Source organism: Neopsephotus bourkii, unplaced genomic scaffold, assembly GCF_033783945.1.
Source record: "Neopsephotus bourkii isolate Nb327-2 ecotype Australia unplaced genomic scaffold, CSIRO-AGI_Nbou_v1 NB_1433, whole genome shotgun sequence".
Classification (NCBI taxonomy): domain Eukaryota; kingdom Metazoa; phylum Chordata; class Aves; order Psittaciformes; family Psittacidae; genus Neopsephotus; species Neopsephotus bourkii.
Window position 1 is genome coordinate 4,608,442 of NW_026901910.1, and position 19,965 is coordinate 4,628,406.

The following is a 19,965-nucleotide window of genomic DNA, read 5'->3' on the forward strand; positions in this document are numbered from 1 at the left end:
TTCCAAGCAATTTACAAGGATGCTGGAGAAGCAGGGGGTGCTTGAAAGCACACAGCAATGTGCCAAGAGCTCAGAGCACAGCCAAGGAGCAGCCCATCGTGCAGCAAATGCACTGCTCACCGGTAGCACAGTGGCTGAGCCTGCCACAGCTTCTGCAGCTCCTGATGCTTTGGGTGCTGCCTTCATCCCTGGGGCAGTCAGGCTTGCATCGCCCTCCATCACAAGCAGCAGGATGTCGAGGACATGCAGAAAGCACCCAATGCCACTGGGAAATAAAAGCCCCTCAGCTTTGGGCTGCTCAAGGCTCCATCCAGCTCTGCCTTTGGAGATGCAAGTACCCCATAGCTTGCTGGTGGTGTCACCCCTCCAGCTGTGACCCTTGGGGAGCTCAGGGGTGGACCCCATCCCTCCAGAGAAAACCCTTTCCAAGAAGGAGGCATCAAACAGCATTTGGTAAAGGAGTTTTAATCTGCTCAGTGCAAAGAGTTAAACTTAAGGCAAAGCTCTCTCTTTTTCCTTTATAAACAGGCAGCAAACAAACAGGCCCTAAACCAAAAAGCATAGGTATTATAATAGAAAAAAGGGTTTAAGGGGAGAAACTGCAGTCCTGGGGAGGCAGCCTTTCCTCCCTGTAATTCACATAGGAAACATTGCACCATGAGGTGGTCCCTGACCGAACACCACAGCCTGCAGCACGGCCGCATTCCTGCTGCTGGGTGTCTCCACAGGCACACCTGAAGGATGACCTCTGCAAGGGCCTGTGGAATGCAGGAATGTGGTGGGGTTGCACTCGCTGCTCTGGTAAAGGCTTGGCTACTCAACTGCAAAGCATCACCGGCTGCAGCCACAGGGGACGGGGTTGGAGTGAGCAAACATTAACGTGGGTGCTGTCTGGGGAGGCACAGGGACAAGAGGTTGAGCAACAAGGGCTTGGGCAGGGTATCTCTGCAGAGTGAGGTGGAAGCAGCTGACAGCCCTAGGACCAGGCCCTGCTAATGCTCTGGAGCCCAGGGAGTGCTTCCAGAGCCCGTGGCAATGGGGTAAACCAGCCCCTGCAGTGCCTCCCAGAGCAAAGCCGCTCTCCCACCAAGACAGCATCTTGCTTACAGCCCAGAGGTACCCCCTAGCATGGCCTGGCCTCTCTGCTGCCTGCTTTGGCTTAAATCACTAATCAAGGAGAAGAGAGAAGGCAGACCATGCCAGCCACCCCCGGGCTCTTGGCTTGCAGTGCAGGAGTCAAGGCTCTTTCCAGCCTGGCTCCAGCCAATATTGGCTGTGGCGCGTGGCTGACCTCAGGCAAGCTGCTGGAAAAGGAAAAGCTTTCAAGTGCAAGGCCCTCCTGCAGCCCAGTAATTGGAATGGTGCTGGTTGACCAGGCTGGGATGAGCCAGCTCAGGCTTCCCAGCTGGGATTTGATGCTTACAGGAGATGCTTCCATCAAACTAGCTACATTTTGGACAGACAAGGAAGACAGAACAGCAGTGTAACAGTGGAACCCTGCCCTCATCAGTGATATCCCATGGTCCTGGTACTGCTCCATGCACACAATGGATATGCAGGACTTGTGCCTGGAGCGGGAATGTCTCAATGGGCTCCCAGGGGCTTTGGGGTGTCCCAATCTCCTCCCAGAACGTGACTCCCTTTAAGCAGCCCAGCCTGGGAGGCAGCAAGCAAGCACTGGTGTGCGCTACCCAGTCCCAAGGGCCTGAAGATGTGTTCTCCAGAGAAGATTCTCCAGCATTGGCTCAGATGCGTGCTGCCAGGGCCCTCGGGTTTCCCCAGCAGCAGCACAAGTAACTCCCTCTGGCCTCCCCACGTGAGTAATCTGATGTGTGCTTGCTAGTCTTGCATAGGTGATGCACGGAAGCAGCAGCAACACTGGGCTCTGCAGTCAGCTATGGCCTGCAAGGAGCCTGCGATGGTCACAGCTCCTCATTGTCCTGGCTAGGGGAACAGGAAGCTCAAAAACCAAAGCCATGGTGGCTGGGATGCTAAAGAACCCCAGAAACCCTGCTCTTCTCTAGCTGAAAGCCAGGCTTAGCACATTTAACTCGAGTGTGCTCATTGCTCTCCTAGGGCCTTGCAACGGGAGCACACATCTCCCTTCCCAATGAGCTCCCATAGATGGTGGGAGGAGGTAACAGAGACCTGAATGCAGTCTGCCAGGTGGTTTTCCTGGGCAGACCTTGGGAAAAATCCTCCCTTTACCTTGCACCAGCTCCTCTGACTCCCAGGAGGGCACAGCATTGAAACCTGCCACCACCTTTGGCTAGAAGGAACCAGAGCATCCTTCTGGCACTCTGAAACTGAGACTGCTGCAGGCAACAGGCCCTGGAACAGCAGTTGTCAACAAAAGGAAAGATAACTGAGCCCGCTGCAGAGATCAGTTATGGTGCTTGCTAGCAAGAGCTACAGTTAGTTCCGTAGCAAACGTGGCTAGCAGACACCCCTAAAAGCCTTTTGCCCTTTCAGCACCATCCTTAGTTCTTTGGAAGCTGCTCAAAGCAGCCCTGGGAAGTTCTGCTTCCTGGCAAGAGGCAGACAGGGGTGAGGTGCCCAAGTGACCCAAGCCACCCACCCCATGGGCTCACAAGTACACGTTGAGCGTCTGGAGGATCATCTGGCGGCACAGTGGGCAGTTGCGCTGGTAGATGGCCTGCTGCAGGAGGACTTCTGTGCACTCCTGACACAGGCACAGGTGCCTGCAGGGCAGAAGCAGGATGGTCTTAGTTTGGTCTTGACAGATGACGCATTTCTTGCGTTCCTCTTGTTCTTTCAGGAGCATCCAGGGGTCGTTATCCGCATCCCCAGCCCCTGCGTTCAGCTGCTGCCTCCTCTGAGCTTTCCCCCAGGAGGTACCCGGCTCCTCCCTGTGTGGCTGCAGACGCTGTCCTGACACGCTTCGACCCAGAGCAGGGCGCGCTTGCGGTACCTCCTCAGCATCCTCAGCATCCTCATCATCCTCATGCTCTGCAGGCCACTGAGCAACCCCTGCCAGCATCGGCCTGCCAGGAGCTGCGTATCTCAGGGCAGGCTCAGCTGCCCCTCGCTGGTTGCTCTCCCTGTTCACCATTCTGCCCCCTTGGCTCCAGTTGGTCACCTGCAGGCTCCAGTCCACCACCCTGCGCCAGGTCTGCGAGGTCATGGCCATACCCAGCGTCAGCACTGCCACCTGATAGAGCCGCCACACGTCCCGCTGCAGGCGGTGGTAGGAAGGCAGCGTGTTGAAGTAACCCAGCACGCAGTCCGTCAGCGTCCACAGCAGCCCTGGGTTGAAGACGAAGGCGCCGACAGCAATAATGAGGATGAGCAAGCCCAGGCCGTAGATATTCACGAAGAAGGTGGTGACGAAGAGCTGGGCGATGGCAGCCAGGAGCTCGAAGGCCATTTGGCACGGGGACCACAGCAGGATGGACACGGCGATGGCCCCGCTGGAGATGTGAGCCAGGAAAGCGGCCAGCAGGTCGGTGACCCTGAGCAAGGGGCTGGCGAGGGAATCCCACAGCGCCGCGGCCAGGGTGAAGAGGTTCTGCGTGCCGATGAGGCACACGTTGACCAGGCTGTTGACCAGGTAAGCCAGCAGGCTGGTGCCGATGGCCAGGCCCTCGCACACGTGCCTGGCCACCACTTGCCCGCAGCCCAGCAGCCCGCAGAGCTCACGGTGCAGCAGCTCCTTGCCCCGCAGCGCCAGGTGCGACAGGAGGTGCCCCAGCACCTTGAGCCCCTCCAGGCCGCAGCAGCAGCCGCGCAGAGCCGCGGCCAGGCCCTGCAGGGCGCCCAGCGCCGCTCGCTCCACGGAGGCCAGCGACAGCAGCAGCCCGTCCCAGCAGGCCAGCGCGCCGGCCGTGGCGGCCGCGGGCAGGCTCCAGACGGCGGCGAGCAGCCAGAACAGCGCGGACACGAGCGAGGACACCAGGAGGAAGTTGACGTCCAGCAGCAGCAGCAGCAGGTCCAGCGCCAGCCGCAGCCCGCGGAGCAGCAAGAACAGCAGGTCCATGGCGGCGCCGGGGGCCCCGGAGGGGCCTGTACGGGGCCGTTAACGGCGCTCCGCTCGGGGACCCCCGGCGCTGGGCGCCGCCATCTTGCTCGCGCGGCGCCGGGCCAATCGGCGCCGAGGGCAACGCCTCTCCCCGCTGTCCATTGGTCGGTTCGGAGGACGCGGAGGGGGCGTGTCTAATAGGCCACGCCCACCGCGAACACTTAAAGGGCCAGCGGCCCTCGTTTAGCAGTGCGGGCGCAGCGGGCGGGGACAGAGAACGCGGTGTCCGGGACACGATTGATCCCCCTCACCCTGGTTCCAGGCAGCGCGGGTGGGTACCAGCACCCACGGGATGCCTGGGGCAGCACCTGTGATGAGTTTGTGACGGCCTCAGCGCCGGCACGGGGAAGGTTTTGCTCTCGCAAGGGATGGATGGAGTGTCTGGGGCAGGGTCAGCCCGGGGCAGCGCCGCTCTCACACCAGCAGGCAGTTTCCTGCAGGAGGTCTAAGAATAAACTCATGGCCGTGACCCGGCCCAAGGTTACGGCCTTAGAGCAGCTCCTGCCCTCCCCGCCGGCTCTCGGGCAGGGCGTGGGGCTGCCGGCGCTCCGAGGGCAATGACGAGCTCTGGGAAACCCAGCCCTGGAGCCCAAGGCTTTTTAAGGAAGGGGAGAGCGAGCAGAGCGGATGACCCACGGCGAAGACATCTAAAGACATCTGCAGCCCGAGGAGGCACCGGCTCTGTCCCCCTGGGCAGCAAGGCAGGAGCCCCGAGGGAGCAGGACACTGGGGTCCCCTTCCTGAAGCGTAGCGCTGAGAGCAGGGGCACCCTGATGCTGCGCGGTGCCACCCGTGTCCGTCCGTCCCCTCCCGGCTGGGCTGTGTGTCCTGCCGGCTTGGCTCCCCTCCAGCCCCGTCCCCTCCCTGCCTGACCCCCCCCCCCTCGGCGGTGTGAGCGCCCGCGTCACGGAGCCAGGATGCTTTCGGCATTTATGGTAATGTTTGGCTTCCTCAGCGCTTCACCGAACGGGAGCAGGAAAGCGAAGAGCCGGGAGCTGGGCGCGGTCCGCTCCTTCCCTGCCGCCGGCAGCGCACCTGCATCCCTGCAGGCTCTCCCCGCTGCGGGGCCGGGGACATGCAGCGGCTGCAGGGTCGTGGTTCCATAGAGGGGGCTTCTCCATCATTGCTCCGGAGGGCAGAGGGGAGCCTGTGCTCCTGTGCGGCTCCGCAGCATCCAGACCCGTTGGAGAGAGGGACAGGGCTCAGGGGCGAGGAGAGCTGCAGGGGCTGGGAGCACCCGGGGGATCGGTTCAGGTTGAACACTGGAGCAGAGCAGAGCAGGGCTCCCTATGGAGGGGATGGGGAGCACCTTCCTAGAGCCCTGCTTTGGGGATAGAGGTCCCTGGCAGGGTGTGTGGACGAGGAGGGTCCCCCCAGCTGTCCCTGCACTTGCTGGAGGTCTGGGCATGATGCCACCGGCTCCCAGTTGTGCCCGTGGCAGCTGCCAGCAGCAGGACAGGCTTGTGAGCCCCCTCTCCTCATCATCTCCTCAGTGTTTCTACATAGAAAAGGCTCTACCATAAACTGGGCTGCACTGGTGCTAAGCAGTGCCACTGCAGCCCACCCTGGGGGTGAAGGAAGCCAGGATGTGTTCATCCCTACCTGCCCTGCGTGTACCCTGCCTGGCTATGCTGGCACTGAGCCTGGCCACAGAGCTGCTGCTGCATCATGCCTCTGAGCTGCCTTCCCGGTGCTGAGCTCACCGCAGCCAGGCAGCTGATCCGCATTCGGGAAAACAGAGCACCGGGATGAAGGCAGCTATAGGGCTTTTAGCTGGAAGCACAGGGAGCAGCCCCAGGGCTGGGGGTCACAGTGCTTGAGGAGCTTGCTTGACCCTGTGCTCTGGTGTCCAGGCTGTGTGGAGCCTGGGACCATGCTAGCAGCGCAGGGCTGCCTTGTATCTTGGGAACAGGCTGTGGGTGGCAAAGGAATGGGAAGAATGAGGCAGACAAAGGGCTGGCAGCGCAGCCTGCAGCCACAGAGCTGGGAGATGGTGCTGGGGACCACGGTGGCTCCCTCCAGGCCTGCCTCCATAGGGGGGATGTGCAGCTTCCCCAGCCCCAGCATCTTACCCAGCTTTCCTAGGCCCTTGCTGCACGGGTGCTTCCTGCCCTGAGGCAGGAAGGGTGTTTCTGGGATGTGGGTCCTGTTGGCATCACACCAGTGCTCCCAGCATGCTCACGAATGGCGAGGCGGCTGGGACCATCGCACCCCCTTGGCCATGCAGCAGCCAGCATGGTCCTCCTGCCAGCATCCTTACCTCAGCTCCCCTCACGATGCCCTTGCCAAGGGGCTGGGCAGATCCCTTAGCGGGTGCCTGCACCCCGTGCTCACAGGCCAGGCTGGAACAATAGCTCATTCCCGTGCATCCGCTCCAGGGAAGTCCCCGTCCCCACTTGGGCTCAGCTCCAGGATGCCGTGGCTCACTCTTCCTCTGGCCTTCGCCTAGCCTTGGAGGCGCAGGTGATGCTGTCCCACACTGCACGCATCCCTGCTGGCAGGGAATGGCCTTGGCATCCGCCCCGCATGGATGAGGGTGCCGGGGAGAGCCCATAGGAGCTGGAGGTGCCCATCTCCCGCTGTGTTCCCAGCAGCAGGCACCTTCCCTGCCTTTGTTTGCCCTGCAGAGTGATAGCACGAGGCTGTGTGGATCCCCATAGAGGGAGCTGGGATATCTCTCTCCTCCTGGAGCCCGGCCAGACAGCCCTGGGAAAAGCAAGTCCTCTTCCATGGGAAAGTCCCGCAAGGAGAAGTCCCTGCTTGGCCGCGCCGGCCACACATCTCCCCAGGGCCCTGGTGCTCTGGCATGTCCCCAGTGCTGTGGGGCCGAGCAGGGTGCGGGGCTGGTGGCACATGGAGGTGCCATGGGGGCTGTGCCCGGCTCACTGCCTTCTCCCATCTGTCCTTGCCTCTACTCCGTGTGTCCTCGCAGCAGCAGGGAGCCTTCCCTAAAGCTCTCCAAAAGGCCCTTGGGGATGAGAGGTGCTCCCCAAAGCTGGGGCTGCCCTCACCACCTGCCTGGGGCTGATTTCTCCTTCTGCTTTCTTGTAGTGACTCCCAATGAGCTGTCCTGGGGGAGCGCCAAACCTTACAGACAAAGCCAGGATGAAGACGTCAGCGCCCTGGGGCTGCAGGGTAAGCACAGGGAATGATGCTGGTCCCCTCTGCTGGCTTCTCCTCCCTTCTTTGGTAGCGGGAAGCACACTGCTCAGTGCAATGAGCACAGGACACGGGTGTTCCTCCTCCGTGCTCCTCCAGGGAGCTGTGGCACAAGAGCCGTGCCATTCATTAGCAGGGTGAGGAATAAGCACGTCCAGGCCCCTGCCTGCCCAACCATGGGGCTGCTGCATGGGTGTTGATGGCAGCTGCTCCTCGCGGGCATCCCAGTGCCGGACTCCCACCATCCGGGTGCATAATCCACCCCATTGTGCAGGGCGAGTGCCCAGCCCCGGCCCATCTGGCGCCAGGACAATGGGGCCTTTTTCCGGCCAGGGGATGGGGGGGGGGGAGATGAACTCGGAAGTCTTCCGAAGGAAAAGGCCGGTTTATAAATAGCCATCCCTATGCTTCCAGCTTCCCCCTGCTGCCCCGTCAGCCCCCAGCCCCAAAGCAATGCACGTGCTACACGTGCGAGCGAGAGGGCACTGTGTGGATGCACTGCTGCACCTACTGCACACACAGACCTTTATTGGTGCCAGGGGTTCAAACCTCCATCCACGTCTCCAAAGCACAGCAAGTTTCAAGGGGTTTTACACTTTGCACTCTCACCTTGGTATGATTTCATCTGAAGCATCCCCAGATACAATTGGGTAAGTTATAGAACCGTAGTCCTCTTACCCTTCTGCACACTTGGGGTATGTATGGCTATGATGACAGTCTATCAGTTGCCTTTTAGCTTTCAACTGCTAATACCTGTGTGCTTAGTTCTTTGTTCAAATTGTTGTCCTATCTTACCATGAGGGATGCTCCTGCTTAGAAGCAATTTACAGAAGCAGCTGCAAGCGGTCTACAGGCCCGAATTCTAATGCATGGTTTATCCTGCCTACCAGAAGGGCAGGTTCCCACCCTCAGAGCCTGCTGTTAAGCGAGCAGTCCTGTTTGAGTGCTAAATCCTATGCTAAAAAGTAGTTATTAACTAAGGCCTAATGGCTTGGTCTCAGTCAGCGCTCACTCCCCAGCTGTCTTGGTCCATGCACCACGCACACAGCAAGGTTTGGGTCCCCAACAGGGCACAAGAGGTTGCACAGCCTTCCACCAAGCCACATCACTTGCACGCCACAAACCAGCCCTCGCAGCCTTGGGTTTATGGGTCTGTGCTGTGCCCACGGCACCATCACCAGGGGGCTGTGCTGGGGATGGTGTGGGGCTGGGTGTCCCAGCTTGGCCCCTCTTTGGGGCTGTCTCTGCACAGCTGCCCTGGGAGGCTGCGCTCCTCCAGCACAGAAATCCAGATGTCACCTTCCTTCCCCGCTTCCGCTCACGTCCTTCCTTCCTCTGCCCGCCCAGCCCCTTGCCCGGCTCCTGGCCCCTCCTAAACAAAGGCCCCGTAGCCATGGTTAATAATCCCTACATAAAGGCCCTGCAGAAGAGGAGAGGAAGGAGAGGGGAGACACAAAGGAGCCGCTGGGAGCCCAGCCAAGGGGGGTGGAAGAAGGCACTTCGGTGAGCTGTAGGGCAGGGGCATCAAACAGGGCTCCCAAAGGTGGACAGAGACAGGGTGGAAGTGGCACATCTGATACCCAATCCCTCATGGTCTCCCAGGGAATGGGGAGCTGAATGTGGCTGGAGTCCCAATGTAAAGAGCCTCAGCACTGCCATGCCCCATCGGGGCGGTGTGGGAAAGCAAAGCACTGGCCCGCATCCCGTCCCTTCCCTAGGGAATGGGGCCCCTCTCGGTGTTGTGTGAAGAGGTGCAGGCCTGGGTGGACACAGCAGCCCGTGGGGGAGCAGCGCAGGGAGCCCGTGGCACAGCAGCACCGGTGGGGCTTGCTGATGCACGGAGCATCCCACATTGCTCCCCGGTGATACCCAGGCTGCTCTGGGCACCATCCTGCAGGGTGCTGGGGAAAGTGTGGGGCCCCTCATCCCTACCTGAGCAGCGTGTAAGGACATGCACAAGGGGAGTGCAGCGTGCTGCCTGCCCAGCACAGCCCGCAATGGGGGCAGCTCCCTTGGGCAGGACCCAGTGGAACACCGGGGGTCTCACAGGGAAGGCAAGGAAAGGCATCAGGGGTTGAGGTATGTGCCTCTCATCCCGGTGGTGCCAGGAGAGTGCTGGGAGGCCTGGATACCTGTATTCCCTATGCTGCCGGAGAGCTCAGCTGGGGATGGACCCATGTGCCCTGCCCTTCCCACCCCACTGTGTGCGTGGGACTGCGACAGGGGAGCCTGATCCACACTGTTTATTTGCATAGCAGTGAGTGGGAGCCGAAGCCAAATCCATTAAGCAAGCAAATAAACCAGAAGGCATGCGATAAGGCGAGAGGCAGGGAGGATGAAGGTGGCCACCCCGCTGCGCTCCCCACGCAGGGACACCCCGAGGCCCACTGGGTGCCACACACAGCGTGGCAATGAGGTTTCATGGCAGATGGGAGGGCGGCAGAGCCTTGCTTCCAAACCCTGCTTGTCTTCCCCAGAACCATTGCTTCGGTAGGGGAAAACCAAGTTTGGGATGTGAAGCAGTCCCAAAGGCAAAAGCCCAAGCGACTGGAGGCTGTTGCAGGGTGGCACGCTTCCTGCCGCAGCGGTTGGCCAGCCTGTTTTCCCCAGAGAGGGGCATTGTCTTTTCCAAGCACTGGGAATTTTCTGTGGAGGTTTTATTAGCAACAGTTTGCTTTATTTTTAACGCGGGACAGAAGTCGGCCCCAGGACAGAGTGAACCAAACCAGTTCTCCCAGTTGTTTGTTTGACTTGGAGGGTGCTTTCCCAAAGGGAAGTGGGACCCCTCGGGTCCTCTCCCCTTGTAGGGTGGTGTTTGAGTGGTTTTGTGCCAAATGGAACATCCTTCCCTCTCCTAAGGGGAGCAAAGCCTGAGGCCCCTGTGGTGCTGCATCCTGCCCTTTGGAGGCATCCTCCTGGGGGGTACTGTACCCACTGCAGACAGGGAGCATCCCCACACTGCAGCCTCGTGGGTAGCTTGCCCATGATGGCACAGCTCCCTTGCACTTGGTCCTTCCACTGCCCGTCCCCTCTGCACTGGCATCACAAGGGCTCTTATCACTGCCCAGCTCTTGCCATTTGAAGTTAATCTGGTGGGGGAAAAACTTAATCATTTCCGATGAATCATCCCTGTGGCTGGCACAGCGTGCGGGGCTGGCCAGGCATGCAGAGGAGGCAGGAGGAGCACCGGTGGGGAGTGGGGCTGGGGGCCCAGCACAGGGTTGGAGGTATGAGAGGTGCTTGGGCATGCCTGGGAGGAATGCTGTAGGAAGCTGCAGCCTGGCCCCAGCGAGGCTCAGGGTCTGGAGCACAGATTGTGATGCATGAGAAGTGGAGGCGAGGATATGCAAAGGTTCAGAAACCTTGGGGCTGAGAGCTGGAGGAGGATGCTCTTGTTGTGCCTGGGAGATGCTGGGCCGGTCGGAGTCCTTTGTGAATGGGGAGCAGGAGGGTGGGAGGCAGAAGAAGGGTGTTGAAGGACAAGAAACCCCCCAGTGCTTCATCTTCCAATGCATCTCCTCTGGCTGTGATTGACCCGGGGGGAAGCTGAGGCTCAGAACCAAGCTGTGATGGGGCAGAGCACTGGACTTGCTGGCTGCGGTACCTGGGGAGGTTTGTTGTGCTCCTGCAGGGCTGTGTTTAGGCTGGGTGATTAGCCCTGGATAATAGCGGCCTTGTGCAGCGCTGATCGCCCCCGGGCTGGCCCCAGTCCAGGCGTGCCGCCCGGGCCACCGCAACCAACGGCTTCTGCACAGCCGCCCCGTTCAACAGCTGCGTGGGGCTGGTGCCATGGCTGTGGGCTCCATGGAGCGGGGCCCGGGGCCCTGCTATGGGGACAAAGGGCTTTGAACAGAGCTTCCCCATGGGGCAGGGAGACCGAGGGGGAGCAGGGCATGGGGAACAAACCCTGCAGACCTCAGTGAGCCGCATAGGTCAGCCCCATCCTTGTGTCCCTGTTGCTGCTATCCTCAGGTGCCTCTTAGGGGCCAGGCAATTGATGAAGAGTGGTTTGGTCGCCCTGGTTTTGAGGTTTGTGTTGGTTGCTGTGGCTGGGCTTTGGGGCAGGGCTGAGCAGGGGAGCGGGTCGGGACGGATTCCCTTTTCCAGCATTCATTCCCGGAGCCCTTGTGGAAAACAACCCGACCCACACCTCTGCCCCCGCCGCAGGCTCGGCAGTGATTTACACCTCCAGCGCCCTGCAGTCTGCTGCGAGCAGCCTGTGCACGCCTGGACAGGCAGGACCTGGCAGACGGCGCGTCTGCAAGCAACGCTCCAACGAGCCCCTCCAGCCGGGCTGGGAATGCCTGGAAACGGCCCCGTACCGGCACCAGGCAGGGGGGGGGATTGCTTGGGGCTCAGAGATAGACCCTGCATGGATCCCCAAGCGATGCCTGCGGTTGATCGGGGCCGGGGCTCCGTCCCCCCCCACCCCGAGCCGTGCCGGGCGGTGCGGGGCTCGCAGTGCCGGCGCCCCGGCGGCTGCCGCTGGGGGGTGGTAAACGGCCGCGGGCGGTGGGCAGGCTCCGCGCCTTCCACCTCCTCCTCCTCCTCCTCCTCCTCCTCAGCCTGACGTCAGCCCGTGGTCCCGCTCAGTCGCGGGCGGCCGGCGGTGGCGGCGGGCATGGCTGGGGGGCGACGGGCGGCGGGGCTCGCCCTGCGTTGGGGCTGCTGCCTCCTGCTCTGCTGCGGTGAGTGCCGACGGGACGGGACGGGACGGGACGGGAAGGGACGGGCGCACCTGCAGCGGCCGCTTCGCTCCGTGCTGCCGCCGGCCCCGCTGCCCTCGGTGGCTGGAGGCGGGGGGGGGCTCCGTGCTGCAGCCGTGATGGGGTCTGCCCGCGGACACGGGGCTGCGGGGGGCAGGCAGGCAGCGAGCGGAGCTGACGCCCTTCGGAAGCAGCGTGGCTTGGGGCCAGGAATGCTGGAAGAGCCCAGGTGGGAGCAGCTCCCTCGGGCGCACGTCCTCGCCTGCACGGCCCCGGGGCGGGCCTGGGAGCGCCCATTCCGCTCTCAGGACCCCGTTAATGCAGAGCAGGCGGCTCTGCTTGCCCGGAGCAAGGCGAGCTCCAGGGTCCGTGCTTCGTGGGGCAAAGGTGCCGGAGGTGCCCCCACGTGTGTCCAGTAGCTTGAATTGGTCGAGTCACCAAGAAGCACCCACCCCATTCCTTCTAAGGAGTTTTTCCCCGAGCTCTCTGTTTCTCTTGGCTTTTTTCACGCTTGCTTTTTTTATCCTCTTTCCAGTCCATTTTCACCCTCGGGGCCGGAGGGGAGGGGAGGGGGAGGTTGCGTTTCCTGCCCTGCCCTCCTCCCTGCAGCATGCCCTCGCCTCCACGGGGGCCAGGGAGTGGTCCCGGTGCGCTGGTTACTCCCTGCCGCCTTCTCGCCTTGTCCCTGCCCCAGCCGAGCAGCGGAGGTGGCCCCAGGCGCTGGGGAAGCTGCTCCGGCCAAGGCGTTGGCTCCTCAGGAGCCCCAAGCCAAAGCAAGCGGCTTCCACCCCCGGCCCATGCTCGCAGCCAGCGATCCCCTTCCCCACAGCACATGTGCCGAGCGAGGAGTTTATTGGTTGGCGGCACTGGTGTGGTTGCAAGCCCAGCCGCTGTGGAAGCCTTGATGCTTCCCAGAAGCATTGGGAAGGGGGGACCACAGCCAAGCCATTCCCAGGCAGGACGGGGGTCTCGCTGTGCTGCGGGAGCGGGGGGGCTGAGCCCACACTGGTGCCGGTGCCCCCCTTTGCATGGCAGTCTCTGTGTGTCAGAGCTCTGTGCATGTTGTCACCTGCCTGCAGGACTGGGGTTCGAGGGTGCTGATCGCTGCTGCAGGAGAGCTTGGGCTCCATCCCCAGCAGCGAAAGGGCTGTGGGGCGCTGGGGTGGTGCTGCTTGCTGCAGGGCTTCGCTCTGCGCCCTGTTTGGAGAAGGAGGGGTGCAGGTGATGCTGCTCCCTTTGAGCTGGGCCCCGTGGCTCAGGGGTCCCCGCTGCCCAGGCACAGAGGGGAGCAGTGTGCCTGTGCCTGTGCCTGTGCATTGGGGATCTGGCCGCAGCTGCTTTCCCAGCGCAGGGAACGGGATCCCGCGGCAACCTCAGGCATCCCATGTGCGGCTCCAGACCCCTGCGGCGCCCCACAAGAGCGGGGCTCCCCGCACACCTCGTTCCGCAGGAGGCTCTGCTCTCCCCACCCCCTTTCCCCGGCTCTAAAAGCACAGCTTTGTTCTTGCGGAGCCCTGGCTGCCGGCCGGCTGTCCGCCGGCCAGATGGGACGGCACCGGGGGGCTCTCCTGCCTTCCCCGCTTGCTTGCTTGCTGCAGACGGTGCTCTCCCCATCGCTGGGGCAGTGCCAGGCGCTTGGGGTGCGTGGTGAGGGATGGAGCTCAGCGCTGCCCATGACCCTGCACCAACACTGCGGGGCACAAAGAGAGGTTTGCCATGGCCTCAGAGCCGTGCCTGCCCGTGCATAGATGGGAGCTGCAAGGAGGAAGCCTTGTGTGTCTCCCCCCAGCACTTGCCTTACTGGGGAAGGCGAGGTGGGGGGCAATGAGCCCCCCATGTTCCAGGCATGCGGGGGCTGCAGGACCATGTCCACCTCCTCAAGGGCAGCGGGTGGCTGGGAGGGCTGTGTGCCTCATGCCAGCCCTGGATGCCGCTCATTCCCCAGTTCTGAGCTCATGTTTCGGCTGCCTGGGCGAGGGCTCTCATGCCGAGCAGGTCAGTGGGGCTGGACACCAGCTCTGCCAGGGGCTGCTCCTGCCCTGGGGCCATGCACAAGGGCTGTAAGGATGCTGGGGGACACACACAAAGCCTGGCTGCATCTCAGAAGCGTGAGGGCACAGGGGCGCAGCAGGCAACGAGTCATGGCCATAGAGGTGCAGGTGCTTCCAGCACAAAGTTATCCTTTCCTAGGGTGTAGCTTCCTGGCCCCACTGTCTCTGGGGTTTTCACCTGTTTTTCTAGCACCTCCTTTCCTGTTCAGTGCTTTCCTTCTCCCTCTGTGCTTAGTGCCAGCGGGATGGGTGAGGGATGAAAGCTGCCTGTTGGGATGCCCCGAGGTGCCTGATCCTGCGAGCGGGGATGGGGTTTGCTGTGCCAGAAGGGCTCCTGGCTGCACGTTGGCATCGTGCCACCGCATCCCCTGCGCAGACAAAGAGCGTTCTGTGAGCACGGCATCGCCCTTTGAAGTCCCCTCTCTTGCAGGGCTCGGTGGCTGTCACCGCACGGCACTATCAAGGGAGCTGTTGACACAGCTGCCTTCTGTCGGTACCCTCGTCCCAGGTTCCCATACCTGGGCTGGGCTGCGGGTGCTGAGCCAGCTGGCCCTGCGTGCTTGTCCTGGCACCCGCAATGCCAATGGCAACTCGCAGCCTTGTGACGCAGCCCCTTGGGAAGCTGGCCTGGATCGATAGCCATTACCTTCCCTGCTGCTCTGGAGCGTGGCCAGCAGCTCCATTACTGGTGTGGGCAAGCAGGGAATGCGTGGTACAGGGATGGGCAGGCGATGCTCCGGTGCCACCCCTGTGCTATGGGTGGGCAGGCAGCAGAGGAGCAACAAGGGGCTCACTTTGGATGTGCTGGAGGGGGATGCGGGGAGTCCTGTTTGTGCCATGGCCATGGTGGCTGGAGCATGGAGGGGGAATGGGAGCCGCAGGGTTGGAGCATCCCACCTGGGTGCTGCCCTGCTTTGTGCACACAGTGGCAGCAGCTCCTGGCTGGCACTTTGGCTGTGCTGGGATGCGGTGCCTAGGGAGCGCTAGCACAGGACGCAGCTCTGCCCCATGCCCTTTGTGGGATGGAGGTGGGGATGGGCTCAGACACGAGGGATTCCCTGGGCTTCCCGCCCCTGATGGACCTTGTCCCATAGCTGCAGCCAGCGGCCTGGAGGTCTCCATGCCGGCACTGGTTGAAGCAGAGGCTGGGAGCACGGCCAGGATCGAGTGCAACTTCTACACCCCTGAGAATGGTTCCTCGGCCTCTGTCAGCTGGTTCTATGTGAGTGTGGGCTGGGAGAGGAGCAGGGCGCTGGGGCAGCAGCAGCAGCAGGGCCGGGGTTCCCATCAGCGCCCTCCCCTTGCAGATGGACCGCAACAACCGGGTGAGGCTGTGCCGCGTCGCGGGCAGCGAGCTCCTGGAGGAGAACGTGGACTACAAGGGGCGTCTGTCCGTGGGGGAGGACCGAGCCCTGGCCATCAGCAGGGTGACGGTGCAGGATGCCAGGACCTTTGTGTGCCAGGTCGGGGAAGGGAGCCACGTCCTGGGCGAGAACCAGACCAGGCTCCATGTGTACAGTGAGTGATGGGGCAGGAGGGTGGCGGGGCCGGGATCCCGTCCTGTGCATTCCAATGTGTGTGGGGTGGGTTCTCTTTGCAGAGGTTCCCGAGGCCCCTGAGATCGTGGCCAGCTCAGGAGGTGCCTCCGTGCAGAGCAGTGAAATCCCAGAGGTGAGGAGATGCTCCATACGGGGAAGGGGGATGCTCCAGGCCGTGCCGAGCTCCCCGCTCCCCATTCCCCATGGGGGCACCCCGTGTGCTCAGGGCTCCCTGTGCCCGCAGATCGCCCGCTGTGTGAGCAGGAACAGCTTCCCACCCCCCAATATTACATGGCACAAGAACGGGGAGCAGCTGCAGCCGGAGGAGAACAGTGAGTTGGGGATGGGGATGGGGATGGGGATGGGGATGGGGATGATGCCTGCCCATCCAGGCTGTGGCGCTCCAAAGGAGCCTTGTGCTCCTATGGGAACCCTCCTCTGTCCCACGGCCCGGGTGTTCTCCCATGGGACGCGAGCAGCTCCCGTGTCCCCTGCAGCGGTGAAGATGCCGTCGACGCTGACGCGCGAGTCGAGCGGGCTGTACACGGTGAGCAGCACCCTCTTCGCCCACGTCACCCGCGAGGACCGGCACTCCCTGTACCACTGCTCCGTGCACTACCGGCTGCGGGGCCAGCGGCGCACGGCCGAGTCGCGGCGCATCAACATCACCGTGTTCTGTGAGCCGGGGGGGGGGCTGCGGTGGTGGGAGCGGGCGCTGCGGGAGCAGGGATGCGCAGTGAGCGTTCCCATTCCCATTCCTTTCTCCCTGCAGACCCCGCGGAGCACGTGAAGCTGGAGGTGCTGCCCTCCTCGGCGCTGGTGAAGGAAGGGGATGATGTGAAGCTGGTCTGCGAGGCGGACGGGAACCCGGCGCCTGTCTTCAGCTTCTTCAAGAGAGGGGTAAGGCCTGAGCACCTCCCTCTGTTCTGGCTCCTTGTCCCCTTCCATAGGGCTCTATGGAGGGAGGGATGCTTGTATGGGGCTGAGGGCTGTGCTTGCTTCCCACTGCCCCGCAGCTGGATGACGTCTGGCACGACCTGTCATCGCTGACGGACACCAGCAGCGGGGTGCTGAATCTGCACGACGTGAACAAGAACAGCAGCGGCCTCTACAGATGCCAGACCCTGGATTTGGATGATATGAGGCAGCTGGAGAAGGACGTGGAGCTTGTTGTGAACTGTAAGGCACGGGGAAGGGGCCCTGTGGACCTCCTGTTGGGGGTCTCATCCCTGCAGCTCACCCTGTCTCTCCATCCCTCTCCTAGACATTGAAGGGGTGCGTGTGAAGATGGAGCCATCCTCGCCCCTTCGGGAAGGGGATAGCGTGAGGTTGAGCTGCAATGCCCACAGCCCTTTATCCCTGGACTACCAGTGGAGGGATGAGAAGGTGAGCAGGCATTCAGGTGCCGTTACCAAGCAAACCCTGGGCTGTTCAGAGCTGGAAGCAGGAGGGTGTAGTGCTGGAGGGCTCAGCACTGGGGTTTGCCCCTTCCCAACAGGACAGGACGGTGGCGAAAGGGAACCAGCTCTTCCTGAGCAACCTCACCTTCGAAACCTCCAGGAACCTCAGCTGCAAGGTGATGGCACCGAGCGTGCCGGGGCTGGAGCGCAGCAAGCGGGTGGCTGTGGCTGTCGAGGGTAAGACCCAGCGCGCGCGTGTGCGGGCGCCCCGGTGCCGGAGTGAGCCCGTCCTGCGCCCCGCATCAGCGCCGTGCCCCCGATGGCCTCCCCGCAGGGAAGCCGCGGATCGTATCCATCAGCTCCCCGCTGTACGTGCGGCAGGACGAGGTGGTGAACCTGACGTGCAAGGCCATCGCCTTCCCCAGGCCCTCTGTCCACTGGAGCGTCAATGGCACGGTGAGAGCTGCCTCAAACCCTGCTGTCTCGGAGGGGATGCGCGTTGCTCCAAGCACTCAATCCTTTCCTGTTCCCCCCGACCCTGGCACAGGCTCATGAGTACGTGGAAGACCAGCACATCGCCAGCAACCTGACAGTGCGGGTGAGCCACGACCTGCTGCGGGCAGGAGCCATGTGCAGGGTGTCCAACGCGCTGGGCGTCAGCGAGGAGCACATCCAGCTGCTGGGTGAGTCCTGGGCCCTGCTCCCTAAGGGAACCCAAAGCAGGGTGAGTGCTCTTCACACAGCGTGGCTGAGCTCTGTCTCTTTCCCTTTGTGCTCTACCAGTGGAGTCCATCAGGAAAGGTCAGTCCCTGGGCTGCGCTGGGTGCATGTGTCCATCAGCCCAGCGTCAATGGGAGTCGTGCTCTCCTCTGGGTTGAGGAGGGATCCCTGGCTGCTGGCTCCTGCACTGCATCTCTCGCTGCTCCTCCCTTCCCTGCCAAGCAGAGAGGGAAGCAGAGGCTCTGTCTCCATCTGTTCCTGCAGCGCTGTGGAAGCTGCCTGCTTGTCCTCTGTTTGCAGCCCAGTGAGGCCATCGAGTGCTGCTTCCTGCTGGAAGCACAGGGATGGCCTGATCCCATGGCATGGCAGCCAGGAGCAGGATGCAAAGTGTATTTATACAGACACTGCCCTGTCGGTGTATAAATACAGAATATATGGATGAAATAGAATAGAATAGAAACACAAACCCTGCACTTTTGTACTGACATCTGCATCCTGCAGGGATCTGGACAAGCACCGCGAACCAGGCTCCCCATGATGCTTTCTTAAGGGCACACGTTCTCTCCTTGCCCCGACAGGAGTGCAGCAGGTGGAGAGCTTCGGGGTGGGACAGGCATTAACTTCCTCCTCTCCCCTTGTCTTTAGATCAAAAGATACCGGAGAGCAAAGGGGTGATCATTGTGGCCATCATCGTCTGCATCCTGGTGGTGGCGGTGCTGGGGTCCGTCATCTACTTCCTGCACAAGAAAGGCAAGATCCCATGTGGCCGCGCTGGGAAACAGGACATGTAAGCACTGCTGCCTGCCCATCCAGGGAGCCCCTGGGGACAGAGGTGCTTGCCATCGCTCATGCTTCCCATCTCATTGCACCGGCTGCTCCCTGCCCATTGCAGAGAGGGGCGATAGTGCAGCCTCGGGGGGCACCGTGCTGGGGTCTCGGCAGCGCTTCCAGCTTCCCACAGCCTGGGGACCGCTCTGCTTGCCCCGTGCTTGCAGGGGGGCAATGAGGAGGAGAGCAGAGGGGTAGAGCAGCCAAGGGAGAGGGGATGGGCAGCCCAAAGCTTTCCGTGAGCCGGAGCCTCATTCACCCCGGCCCCGCTCCAGAGCATCCCCCGAGATGGAGCCAAGCGCAAGCGGCCACGTTGCCCTCTTCGGTATCGCGAACCTGTCTCAGAGTTGTCACCTCCCTCCCCTAGCACGAGGCCAGAGGCACGTAAAGACAAGATTGTAGTAGAAGTTAAGTCAGATAAAGTGTCCGAAGAGGCGGGGCTCCTGCAGGGCGCCAACGGCGAGAAGAGATCTGCCGCTGACCAGGTAGGACAGAGCATCATCGTGTGCAGCACCCAGGGCCAGGGCTGGGCACAGAGGCGAGGAGTGATAACGGGGAGGGCATCGAGGTTGTGCTTCCCTCCTCTCCCTGCTCCCCACCCTGCATGGGCCTCTGTCATCCATCATCCGCGCTCAGAGGGGCCGTGGGAGGGAGGGGAGGTGATAACGGCGTGGATTCCTGCTCCGAGGATGCGGCACCAGCGCACGTGCTCTGCTCCGTGCCAGCCCCTGGCACCTCCTGCTTTGGCTCTGCCTCCTTCTGCGCTCCCTGGAGCAGGAGCCGGGCTCCCTGAGGAGCAATGGGAGAAGGAGCTGCTTAAACACCTCTGGCTGAGAGCCAGAGGCTGCGGGAATGGGCATCTTGCAGCCATAGCTCTCAGGGCAGGATGGGATGAGTCTCCTGGGCTCAACCCCATCACGTTGCTGTCTGTCACACAGGCACCTGCAGTAGAGGATTACCCCTAATGGCCCTTTTTCCCCCCCCCTTCTTTCTGTTTCGGTGGCCTGAAGAGCGAGAAATACATCGATCTGAGAAACTAGAGAGGGCCCGAAGCTACCAAGTGCTTTCTTCCTTCAAACCTTTCCTGCTCTTGGATTGCCTTGTCCCACCCCTGCTCCAGGACCTGGGGAGCACGGCCAGAGACAATGACTGCGTCGCGGTGCTGAGCTCAGGACACCTCCCTGGCTCACCTCTCTGTTACCTCAACCGTGGGCTTGCAGGTTCTTGCCTTAGCAGCAGCAAAGCTGCACTTGCTTACTACTGCAGAGAAGCCAACAGCAACAGTAGGCAGGAATACCCCATTGAAGCTGCCTGATGGCAGGACTGGAGGAACTCTGTACACATACGGGAAGGTTTTGATGTGTTTTACCCCAAACTTGCCCAGCAAAGCGGATGGAATTGTGCTTTTGGGATGTCCCAACCACTTGGGGGTAGCGGTGTGCAGGTTGGATGTGGTGAGGATGCAAGTGGAGGGTTAGAGCAGTGTTTGTGAGAGCGGGGAGGTGTCGGTGCTTTGCTTTCCCA

At 61.9% G+C, this 19,965-nt stretch overlaps 2 protein-coding genes across 3 annotated transcripts; one reads left to right on the forward strand and one right to left on the reverse strand.

Annotated features, from left to right (window-relative positions):
- Positions 1–1,543: 1,543 nt before the first annotated feature.
- Positions 1,544–3,998, reverse strand: RNF26 (ring finger protein 26). Its single transcript, XM_061368544.1, has one exon. It carries the CDS (start codon positions 3,995–3,997, stop codon positions 2,588–2,590), a length of 1,410 nt encoding a protein of 469 aa, XP_061224528.1. The 5' UTR covers position 3,998; the 3' UTR covers positions 1,544–2,587.
- Positions 3,999–11,744: 7,746 nt separating this feature from the next.
- On the forward strand, positions 11,745–19,728 carry MCAM (melanoma cell adhesion molecule). Of its 2 annotated transcripts, XM_061368549.1 has the most exons (15): positions 11,745–11,886; positions 15,050–15,177; positions 15,263–15,473; positions 15,556–15,626; positions 15,738–15,825; positions 15,991–16,170; positions 16,266–16,393; positions 16,510–16,672; positions 16,758–16,879; positions 16,992–17,130; positions 17,228–17,349; positions 17,441–17,576; positions 18,259–18,400; positions 18,809–18,926; positions 19,452–19,728. In XM_061368549.1, exons 1-15 carry the CDS (start codon positions 11,820–11,822, stop codon positions 19,479–19,481), a joined length of 1,845 nt encoding a protein of 614 aa, XP_061224533.1. In that variant the 5' UTR covers positions 11,745–11,819; the 3' UTR covers positions 19,482–19,728. The 2 variants fall into 2 exon arrangements, with proteins under 2 accessions (XP_061224533.1, XP_061224535.1); XM_061368551.1 differs by lacking the exon at positions 18,809–18,926.
- Positions 19,729–19,965: the final 237 nt, after the last annotated feature.

Excerpts from the sequence above, each read along its gene's own strand:
- RNF26 (XM_061368544.1), bottom strand. The coding sequence starts at position 3,997 with ATGGACCTGCTGTTCTTGCTGCTCCGCGGGCTGCGGCTGGCGCTGGAC.
- MCAM (XM_061368549.1), top strand. The coding sequence starts at position 11,820 with ATGGCTGGGGGGCGACGGGCGGCGGGGCTCGCCCTGCGTTGGGGCTGC. Across the intron at positions 15,178-15,262 it reads CCTCTGTCAGCTGGTTCTAT|ATGGACCGCAACAACCGGGT; the intron begins GTGAGTGTGGGC and ends CTCCCCTTGCAG. Across the intron at positions 15,627-15,737 it reads AGAGCAGTGAAATCCCAGAG|ATCGCCCGCTGTGTGAGCAG; the intron begins GTGAGGAGATGC and ends CTGTGCCCGCAG.